General features: G+C 45.2%; 1 protein-coding gene across 1 annotated transcript in view; it reads left to right on the top strand.

Moving 5' to 3' along the window:
- ksr2 (kinase suppressor of ras 2) overlaps positions 1–12,009 on the top strand; it is a gene marked incomplete at both ends in the record, with an annotated part of 122,792 nt that overhangs the window by 93,981 nt on the left and 16,802 nt on the right. Inside the window, 5 exons of the mRNA XM_083784359.1 lie at positions 504–610; positions 3,394–3,500; positions 4,633–4,804; positions 7,361–7,402; positions 9,911–9,980. Coding sequence (XP_083640485.1) covers positions 504–610; positions 3,394–3,500; positions 4,633–4,804; positions 7,361–7,402; positions 9,911–9,980 — 498 coding nt within the window. The remainder of the gene's footprint in view (positions 1–503; positions 611–3,393; positions 3,501–4,632; positions 4,805–7,360; positions 7,403–9,910; positions 9,981–12,009) is intronic.

Below are 12,009 nucleotides of genomic sequence, written 5' to 3' on the forward strand. Positions count from 1 at the left end.
TGTATAACTGCTACATGTCACATTATGGCATGTAGTCACATCCGGGATAAATGGTAAATGGTAAATGGTGCATTTATATAGCGCCTTTATCCAAGGCGCTTTACATAGATTGTGCATTACATTCACCCATTCACACACACATTCACACACACATTCACACACCGATGGCGGCGGAAACCATGCAAGGCACCAACCAGCACATCAGGAGCAATTAGGGGTTCAGTGTCTTGCTCAAGGACACTTTGACAGTAACTCTGGGGGAGCCCACAGGGTTCAAACTGGCAACCTTACGGTTACCATCCGGCCACTTTTACGGTATACGGTTACCATCCAGCCACCGGTATAACATCCGGTCCATCACTAAATGTGCTCCACTGCTATAAATGGCTGGGCGCTCTCCCCCCGGGCCCTCAAGGTTAACTGAGCAGTTCATGGCTTTCAAAAGGAAGGATATAAAAACCGTTATCTCATCAATAACTCTACTTTTTTTTAAATGTATTCAGGCTGAAGTGCCACAACAAATGCACCAAAGAAGCCCCGCCTTGTCATATACTGTTCATTCAGCGAGGAGGCCGAGACTGCCTCAAAGGTAATATAACTTTACATTATGATTACATCGTAGATAAATATATAGTACTGTAGTATTCATCCCATAGTCTGAGGGACCAGAAATAAATAGTACTGTAGTATTCATCCCATAGTCTGAAATATATAGTACTGTAGTATTCATCCCATAGTCTGAAATATATAGTACTGTAGTATTCATCCCATAGTCTGAAATATATAGTACTGTAGTATTCATCCCATAGTCTGAAATATATAGTACTGTAGTATTCATCCCATAGTCTGTAGTACTGTACATATACATCCCATAGTCTGAGGGACCAAACATTTATGAGCTGCTGTAGTTTAAGGACAATTTATAGTTCATTACACGACTGTATCGTGGGCCTCTTTTTCTTTAAAATCTGAAAACACAATGTTTTTTTTGTTTGTTTTGTCCCGCCCCCTCGAGAGACACGGACAAGAATTGCCCATTTTCCTCATAGACTTTTCAAAAAGTTTTTTTTTTAAGACGTTTACGCCGCGGACAAAGCCAACTGGAGTTGTGACAAATCATGACAATAATAAACACAATGTTTTGGGCCGAACAAATAATTAGAAAGAAGAAAAAAACGGCAGGTTACACAATATTGTGTTTGTTGTCATGATTTGTCACGACTCGAGTTGGCTTCGTACGACGCTTTAAATAAATACTTGTTGAAATTTCTATGGGGGGAAAATGCATTGGGAATGATTTCCTGGGCCTGGCGACTGGCGTCGTCATGAAAGGGGGCGGGACAGCGACGCTCTATTGCACAATGTTTTAATTCGCTTTTAGCTTCTGGTCTCTTATGGAGAGGCAATCACAGCAACATTGTGTGCAATATAACATTATAAATGTTAACTGCTTAATATTTAATAATGAACCCTGTATTGCTCTTAATAATTAAGTCAACTATGAAAGTATTGCCATTATCTACCATCCAAATTAAGACTTTCTTTTGTCCTTTACCCCCCCCCCCCCCCACACACACACCCCCCCACCCCGCACCCACCCACCATTCTTCCAAATAAGATCACCAAGGAATAACTCAAGGTAAAGAACTCTAATTACGAATTTCTACCATCTTTTGTTAAACTCCCTCCGCCCCCACCACAGAAAATAAAAACGTATCTTCCTTGCAAAGTGTCTCTCTGTGCGTCGTGTGCGATAACAAATGGGTGGCATTCAAAACAGTTTGTTCCGTTTTCTCACATTAGCACGGCCAGGACTGATAAAGACTTTCCCTCTAATTGCCCCTGAAGGCATTACGAAGTGAAGCATTTGCTTTGAGTTCTGTCGCCCTGCAGCCGTCTTTGTTCCCCTTAGATTTTTAAGCACTTAAACCAGCTCGTTATCAAACTTTTTATTTAATTTAAAAGACCCCCCCCCCCCCCCCCCAAGTTTGGTATGCATTAGGCCATGGACCCCATAACTCTGAGAGAGAGCGTATACTAATGCAACCAAATACGGGTCCATTTGGTTCCATTTGTATGCTGACTATTATGCTCTCAGAGTTACAGACCGGTGTTTGGTGTTTTAATCATTGTTATACTTTAGCTATTGAAAAATAGCAGATTTACAAGCTCATAGCGCGCCACCGAGTGGCGCGCTACGATCTTGTAGTTCTGCTATTTTTTAAAAATCGTGAAAATATTTATTTCAGAAAACTGGAGGATTTAGAAGATTTTTTTGAGGTCAGGCCTAAATAGGTTAAAGACCTCTGGGGGCCCCCCTGGAACCCCCTTTAAAGACCTCTGGGGGCCCCCCTGGAACCCCCTTTAAAGACCTCTGGGGGCCCCCCTAGAACCCCCTTTAAAGACCTCTGGGGCCCCCCCTGGAACCCCCTTTAAAGACCTCTGGGGGCCCCCCTAGAACCCCCTTTAAAGACCTCTGGGGCCCCCCCTGGAACCCCCTTTAAAGACCTTTGGGGGCCCCCCTAGAACCCCCTTTAAAGACCTCTGGGGGCCCCCCTAGAACCCCCTTTAAAGACCTCTGGGGGCCCCCCCTGGAACCCCCTTTAAAGACCTCTGGGGACCCCCCTGGAACCCCCTTTTAAAGACCTCTGGGGGCCCCCCTGGAACCCCCTTTAAAGACCTCTGGGGGCCCCCCTGGAACCCCCTTTAAAGACCTCTGGGGGCCGCCCTGGAACCCCCTTTAAAGACCTCTGGGGGCCCCCGTATCCTGCAAAAGAATCACAGACATAAACCCTATGCTTTGTTGTGTACGTCAAATAGTGTAAAATAGCCGTTCTATACAAGCTCTAAATGTGTCACAACGCGACGTGTTTGTGACCTTGTATGTATAGATCCCCTTATTTTTGCCAAACGTTCATCCATTTTTGCCGAATGTTCACCTCCTATGATGACACATACCCAGAAATAGGGATGTTTGCATGCATCGCTATGGCTAATGCTGGTACTCTGCTTCTCAGCGCGTCTAGTGCGTCGGTATGGCTAATGCTGGTACTCTGCTTCTCAGCGCGTCTAGTGCGTCGGTATGGCTAATGCTGGTACTCTGCTTCTCAGCGCGTCTAGTGCGTCGGTATGGCTAATGCTGGTGCTCTGCTTCTCAGTGCGTCTAGTGCGTCGGTATGGCTAATGCTGGTGCTCTGCTTCTCAGCGCGTCTAGTGCGTCGGTATGGCTAATGCTGGTACTCTGCTTCTCAGTGCGTCTAGTGCGTCGGTATGGCTAATGCTGGTGCTCTGCTTCTCAGCGCGTCTAGTGCGTCGGTATGGCTAATGCTGGTGCTCTGCTTCTCAGCGCGTCTAGTGCGTCGGTATGGCTAATGCTGGTGCTCTGCTTCTCAGCGCGTCTAGTGCGGACCGAATCAGTGCCATGTGACATCAACAACCCACTCAGGTACGCAGACCTGACCATCAGCCAGACACTACCCAAGACCAACAAAATCAACAAGGTAAGAGAGAGCTTCAGGCACATGTGTTTCCTTAGGAAATGTAATGTTTTACACAAAATTATATATATAATATGTAGATTGACTATATTTTCACCACATATTTGTCATTTGTACGCACATAAATGTAATATATATACTGTTGAGGATACAGTACAGATATCCGTTGTGTCTCAAATCACTCTTGTCAGTTAGTGGACCTTTTCATGTCAACGCTTTCTGTGAATCCATCACAAAAAGTGTTCCTATACTCCCTGGACATGAACACCTACGTATATAAAAAAAAGGCAGTTTGCTATTTTTATTTTATAGAACATCAAAGACACACAAGAAAGTATACAGAAGTGGGCGGAGGGTGGTCTACAAGCCTGGGATTGCACTTGGCACATTGCAGTTCTGTAAAGTAAAGTCAATAGGCTAAGTGTGGGGGGGGGGGCTCCCCGCCTGGGGGAATGCCAGGATCCAGGTGCCAGAGGCGATGGCTATTTGGGGGTCATTGGCATGGAAAGCTTTTGGAAGCCAACCATTTATCCGCTTATATGCAGCCTTCATTCTTATATGCAGCCTTCATTCTTATATGCAGCCTTCATTCTTATATGCAGCCTTCATTCTTATATGCAGTCTTCATTCTTATATGCAGCCTTCATTCTTATATGCAGCCTTCATTCTTATATGCAGCCTTCATTCTTATATGCAGCCTTCATTCCAACATTTCTTTTGTAGACAAATCTGCCTTTCAAGGAGAGTATAGTATAGCCTATTATCGTCGCTGCAGTACTGGTAAGTTTGCTAATGTCAAACAACAGAGTACTTTTTTTCCACCACTGCGCTATAGCAGTTTGTTCTCTCACAGGATCACACCGTGGCTCCCTACCAGCCAGAATCCAGCCTTAACCACCCTTGTTGTTGTGTCCTATCACAGGATCACATCCCACCAGCCCCCTACCAGCCAGACTCCAGCAGTATAATCCCTGTTGTTGTGTCCTATCACAGGATCACATCCCACCAGCCCCCTACCAGCCAGACTCCAGCAGTATAACCCCTGTTGTTGTGTCCTATCACAGGATCACATCCCGCCAGCCCCCTACCAGCCAGACTCCAGCAGTATAACCCCTGTTGTTGTGTCCTATCACAGGATCACATCCCACCAGCCCCCTACCAGCCAGACTCCAGCAGTAACCCTTCTTCCACCACCTCCTCCACCCCCTCCTCGCCTGCGCCTCCTCTGCCCAGCAGTGCCACGCCCCCCTCGCCCCTGCACCCCTCCCCCCAGTCCGCGCGCCAACAGAAACAGTTCAACTTGACAGGTATTATGATTGACTGCATGCAGTGCACGGTGGTGGCAGTCGTTGGATCGGCAAAACACTCGTCTTTGGCGGTGTGTGGGCTTATGACCACAAAAAAGAGTCATCGTTGGCAGGGAATGCCCATTTAGGCCTGACGTCGAAATAAATAAAGTCTTCTGAAAGAATATATATTCAAAGAGTTGTGCCACATTTTCACGATTTTTCAAAAATAGCAGACCTACAAGCTCGTATGAGCTTGTAGATCTGCTATTTTTCAATAGGTATAAATAATGCTTAGATAAAACACCAAAACGGGTGGGTTAAGAAGACCTATGAGGCTGATTGTACAAACGCGTTCTAAATCAGTGGTTCTCAAAAAAGACCCCAAAATGATATGTATTTGCCCATCTGAAAATGTGCTCAGCAAGTTTCCTTTCACGGTAGATTTTGAGAAATTGTAAAAAAAAAGGGCTATAGAGGAAAGCGCTTCTGGTCATCAAAACCTGTAGGTTCCATCCCTCACGGAGCATAAGGGGTGCACAGCAAATTAAACCTGTAGGTTCCATCCCTCACGGAGCATGAGGGGTGCACAGCAAATTAAACCTGTAGGTTCCATCCCTCACGGAGCATGAGGGGTGCACAGCAAATTAAACCTGTAGGTTCCATCCCTCACGGAGCATGAGGCCGCACAGCAAATTCTGTGGCAATTTTTTAAGATGTCTGATTTGGGACCAAGGTGTCAGACGGAACACTGCATGCTTGGAGCCCTGCACGCTATAGTGGGCCCAAAAATGGACTTGTTCATACAGGTCAGTATTAACACCCATTGATTTAAATCAACAGTGAAGGTTGTATGAGGTTTATTATGAGAGACCAAACAATTACCCCGGCCGCGGTAAAGTTCCTCTAAAAATGTCACCATGCCCAGAAGAAAGAACAGTCAGTCCCTTGGGATTAATTATACTTGTTTTGCACGTCGGTGTGTCGTTCGCATAAAAATAGCTGATCTGCAAGCATCGCAACGCGACGTGCTGAGATGTGTTGTGAACTTTCAGATCGACTATCTTCTGGTGCGCTACATACTGTAGCGTGCATCCTAGTAGAAAGCAGGCATTCCTTCTCCATGTTGAAAGTGGGTGTTATTTTTGGTATATGTTAAAAGGGGGAACCACTTCCCATTTGGTTTGAATGTGTTCTTTTCATTATTCAGTATGCAGAGAAAGGTTTTGGGGATTTCTCTGTACCTTCTGAAAAAACTCTACTACATTTTCCTGGGGAACTTTGGTTGTTGATTATTCATGCACATGACGCAGAAAGAGGTTTCTGCTGAGAGAGGCTTCTCTCCTATACTGTCTTTTTCTTTGGAACGTCATTGGGAAATTATATATATATATCCATTTATGGAGTTCCCTGATGTCATCAATATTGGCCAGCAACTCTACATCTGACCTCAAACCTCAAACCCTTAGATATATATGTCAGAACCTGTTCTGACATAATCCATATGTTGATCCTTCCCCATCCATCCTTCCTTTTCGATGTCTCCCTTCTGAATTATACCTGTCCATTCAAATTTCAAACTCTAGACAGGCCTGCCCCGGCAGCCGGCGAAAACTAGAGTTCTCAACAGGCCCTAAAATTAAGACCTGGGCCCTCATTAAACCCTGTACACTCAAGAGAATGTCCCCGCTACCACCCTTAGATCTCCATATGCTGTATGGAGCTCACCTGTTTTTTCTGACATTCCATATGTTGATCTGACCTCATAAAACCCTGTACATTCAAGACAGGCTTGGAGGAGTTTGCATGTTCTCCCCGTGTACCCTAGGATAGGTACCCTCACATGTTCTCCCCGTGTCCCCTAGGGTAGGTACCCTCACAAAAAACATGCAGTAATCCTGGTCTCTAAACTACGTCCCCCTGGCCAGCCGGGGCGCCTGATGGAGGGGAAAGGAACTGGTTGGAATAACGTTTCTTCCACGAGCTACGTCCAACCAGGGAAACCAGGGAAAGGAGCAACTTGGACACTCAGGCATGAAGGAAGCATGAGTTCAAGTCCGTTGCTCTCCCCTTGTCCCCCATATATGGGGACTAGGTTGGCGGAGGGTGTGTAGAGCCCAGGATCACATTAGATGATTGACACAGGGGTGAAAAATGGGTTGCAAAATTGTGGGATAAAAGAAAAGACATGCTCCTTATATGGCCAGTACAGAATTCATTCCATGTTGATCTGACCCCCCATGCCAAAGCGCCAGCGCTCGCCCAGCAGTCTGCTGTCACCCAGGTGGATATGTTGATCTGATCCCCCCATGCCAAAGCGCCAGTGCTTTGGCATGGTCTGCCGTCAACGAGGCGGGTGCGTGCGTGCAACGCTTCTCGCCCGTCAGGCGTCTTACTGGTTGGTATCTGTGATAACAAGTATCTTCACTGGAGTCGAGTCTCAGAAGCAGAGTCTCCGTATAATCCTCCATATGTGTGTGAACCCGTATCTAACAGCCTGTTGGATACAAGCGTGTCACATCAGACATCACACAAGCTCCAAATCTCACCGTGCCTCTCTTCCCCCCCCCCCCCCAGCCTCCAGTTACTTCAAATACAAGCAGCAGTTCATATTTCCAGGTAAGTGCATCCTATAATTGGTCATTACACCTACCCATAATGCACCGCAACACACCCAGGCACGAGGGGGCTTGTTTCGTTCTGATGTCAGCGTAGCTCTCCTGTCCCTATAACCATGGCCTGATTTACCCAAACGCCCACCTTCTCTGTGAACTTGTTGTATTTGGGTCCACCTAATGATGGCCCTATAGCTGCATGCGCCCATTTGCTACAACAGGATCTGTGTTCGCTATACACGGACAATTACAGCCGGGATAGCTTCTTCTAGCAGCCCCACAGACAGAGTTGAGGGTCAATTGAGACATTCAGAAAAACAAGGTTTGGAAAGAGCAGGGTAAATATTATGGTGGGAAGCATTTTCTCTGGTAAACTCTCGAGTCAAGTCTTGGTCATTTATTATAACCCATTCTGGGGAGGGAACCCCTTTTGGTTTTAAGCATTATGTTATGCTTTAGCTATTGAAAAATAGCAGATCTACAAGCTCATAGCGCGCCACTCGGTGGCGCGCTATGAGCTTGTAGATCTGCTATTTTTGAAAAATCGAAGAACGACTGACATAGAAACATAGGCCCTCATTTATCAATCGAGTGTAAAATCTGCCACAAATTCGAGTGCAGGTTTCGTAGTACACCCACGTCTCCACGGCATTTATAAAGTGATCGCAAACAGCTGATCCTTCCTTAATTTCGTTCTCACGTTAATAAATGTCACGGCTGAATTTGATCTGGCACGCCCTAAGAAATCAAGCCTCGCCCTCGTTTTTGCGACCTGAACCACTGCTATACGATCTGGAAACCATGGTTACCGTGCCTTTCTGCCCGCCTCACCCCCCTCTCTCACACACACACACACACACACACACACACACACACACACACACACACACACACACACACACACACACACACACAGACGCACACAAGCTGCACGCACACGCAACTTGCAAGCCCAACTAACTGGTGTGTTGTTAAATAAATAAACAACGAACACCTGCATGAATTAAATAAAGTTGTAGGCCTACCCTGTCTGTTCCCTCTCACCTCGCTTGCCTTGCTGTCATGTCCACGCACGCACGCACCTACATGACACATTAAATAAAGCTGTCTGTTTCTCCTCTCGCTTCGTTTCCCTTGCTGCCCGCCTCACCCCCCGCACACATATCGCAATTTTTCACTGTGTGTTGTTAGTTGTATATTAAATCATTAAAGTATTTTTAATTTAATATACAACAAGATATATTAGTGAACGAAAACCTGAACCTGTGAACCATAATTAAATAACAAATAGGCACACACACGCTGCTGTTTTGCAGGTGCTCCTCCTGTCCAGTGTGTCTGTCTGTCTGTCTGTCTGTCTGTCTGTCTGTCTGTCTGTCTGTCTGTCTCTATCACAGTGGTCCGTCCGTGACCAACTGACCATGCACGTTCCGACGTTCGACAGTCTATTTAGATTGCCTCGCAGACGTTAGTCACTGCAGTGGCCGCCGGCCGGGCTGTCAACTGTCATATGAATGTGCAGCAAAAACCGTATATAGCCTCATGTGGCTGGTGGTTGCTTGGCTGGGTAATATACCTATATATCTCCGATGCAGTTCCCACTTGCGCTGGGAGCCTGGCACGGTACATTTGGCATTGAGCGACGCGTCGGGTTTATTATATTGCACATACCGTAAGAAAGACATCGGCCTTCATGCTGTAGATTAGGCTACAGTAGGCTATACCACGTTGGGACTGCTGCACTATACTCTCCAACGTCCCGTCATGGAAATATTTCAGCACAGACAGCCCAAATCCTCGCATGTATGCGCTCATGCAAAACACTGTTTAAATGGCTTAAGCATCTCTTGCAACATTGTTTTTAATTGCGCGATTTTATCTCCTACTAATTTCATGACACATGTATTCCTTAACATTTTTATTTATTTATTTTTTACATGTAGCCCATATACATTATACATACCTTTTATATAAACATTTTAGGAGTGAATACATATATGTTTAGATGCCTGTGACAGCCTCTCAGCAGTTCAGACAAGGCTGCTCCGCTTGTGTAAAACAGAAAAACAGCGTACGCCAGCTGAAGAGTAGACGTGACTATTTGTCCTACTCAAGTTCAATTTCAAGCTTTGCCGGAAATGTTAAATGCCGAAAATGTCGGTAATTTCGGCGTGCGCCCATATTTTGGCGTACGCACGGTTGATAAATGAGGGCCATAGCTTTTTCAGAAAACTGTCAGGATGTAGCTAAGACATTTTTTTAATCTGATCTCAGGTCAAAATAAGGTACCGTATGTAGACATGCTGCCTTTGTCATTGACAGGCTAGCTGGCCCCTGTTGTAAGAATCAATATCAGCAACAGTAATGGCATGATCATATAAGCAATTGCTTTGTTGTTATCGTAGAATAGAAGAAAAATAATAATCCTGACATTATAAGTAATACATAAAGTGGATTGTTGTAATGATGTTATCTTAGTGAATCTCTTCTAAATACGTGTCTGGCTCCACAGATGTAACTCCTGAGGCCCCTCCGAGCAGAGCGCCCCAGGTCATCCTTCACCCTGTTCTGTCTGAGCCAGGGTGAGTTGAATCATATCCACCTTACGTAAATCCTTCACCCTGTTCTGTCTGAGCCATGGTGAGTTGAATCATATCCACCTTAACTCAGGTCATCCTTCACCCTGTTCTGTCTGAGCCAGGGTGAGTTGAATCATATCCACCTTAACTCAGGTCATCCTTCACCCTGTTCTGTCTGAGCCAGGGTGAGTTGAATCATATCCACCTTAACTCAGGTCATCCTTCACCCTGTTCTGTCTGAGCCAGGGTGAGTTGAATCATATCCACCTTAACTCAGGTCATCCTTCACCCTGTTCTGTCTGAGCCAGGGTGAGTTGAATCATATCCACCGTTACGTAACACATGCAGGAGGACGAGGAACTACCCTTTACGCAAACACCACACTATCAACTGCATACTGAATAAATCATGCAGTTGATCGTACTCCCCTCTCTCTTGTATCTTTCGCTCTCTTACCCACGCTGTTACCACCCCCACCGCTCTCTCTCTCTCTCTCTGCGATCACTGGTAGGCAGCAGACTCAAAGTTATTGGAGCAACAGAGATTTGGGTGACGATTTGACATGCCGAGCCGAGCGCACACATGACGAATACCACGGAGGGTCTAATGTTAGCATGGCCTTCACTTCACGCTACAGTTGGGATGCCAACTGCATTTCCTCTCGCTCTTTGAAGGAAGCTAGTGGTTTGCATGAGAAACATAAGGAATAACAACAGGAATAGGACGCGAATAGGAGCGACAAGGTTGCCTTTTTGACCTAGATGTTAATTGGATTAGATTCTCAGCGCGCGGAGGAGGAATGGAGACGTAGTGGTCTGTGGTCTATGCTGTGGGTTGATGTTCAATTTCCATTAAACGTTGTTTGCACGAAAACCTTTGACGGAATAGTCGATAGGACGATGATGCTGTACTTGATTTCCTTTAAATATCAACAGAACAAGATCCTTGGAAAGGTCTGCGATTAAGGCAAAACCTATTGTATGGATAATTATATAAACGTACAGTAGAAAAAAGGCAAGCTATAGTGAGTTTAGAGATATATTTAATGGCTGTTTGATTGTGGAATTTAAGAACTACACTTGTTTTTATTTTGTTTTCAAGGCCACAAGGAGGATATGACTCAATGGCTATATGAATCATTTTGCAAGGGAGCCAATGATATGAAGGGTGTTCTGCCCATCCTCTACGGCTGAAAAAATGTGTTATCGCAATACATACTCCTTCCAATGTCCAAACTTTTTTTTTTTTCCTCAGAAAGAGGCGTGATGTTACTTTTCATTCAGAACTTCTGATAACTTTTTGTGGACGCTCCTCCTGCATCCCAAGATGTCCTGACTGTAGTTTCTTTTTAAGTTTTTTCCGACGTCAGAACTGGTTTGAACCAAAACCATCACCAAAAACCTTAAAATGAGCATTGAGTATTTTACGGTGTGGCTTTTACTGAGTGGACTTTAACCCATTTTAGGCAGGAACCCGTGTTGGTGTTTTAAACATTATGTTATAATTTAGCTATTGAAAAATAGCAGATCTACAAGCTCATACAGTAGCACGCCACTACGAGCTTGTAGGTCTGCTATTTTTGAAAAATCTATATATCTAATCTTTTGAGGTGTGGCCCAGTAGAGATAATTCTGGGGGTCCTTGACATAAAAAAGGTTGAGCCCCACTGACATACAAGAAACATGGGTTTTTCAGAAAAAGGTTAGGATTTAGAAGACATTTTTTTTAATCGACTTCAGTCCAAAATGGGTTAACCATCAATAGAATACAAACACTAATACAACATGAACATGTCTTTCACCCTCCCCTCTGCACCCACTTTCCCTCTCCTATTATTTCTCTATATCAGCTCGATTTCCCCCGCTTCATTTTCCACCTCTCTCACTCCACCTCATCCACCTCTTCTGTCGCTGCCTTCTGACGAATGTGAATACATTAGTGCGGTTATGAAACCACATGCTCTTCTGATTTAATTAATGGTACGTGGCCCTCCTCCCCTCACTCGCTGTATGCTCCTAAAGTGGCAGATGGC

This window comes from Protomyctophum parallelum (genome assembly GCF_964188405.1).
Source record: "Protomyctophum parallelum genome assembly, chromosome: 15".
In the NCBI taxonomy this organism is placed as follows: Eukaryota; Metazoa; Chordata; class Actinopteri; order Myctophiformes; family Myctophidae; genus Protomyctophum; species Protomyctophum parallelum.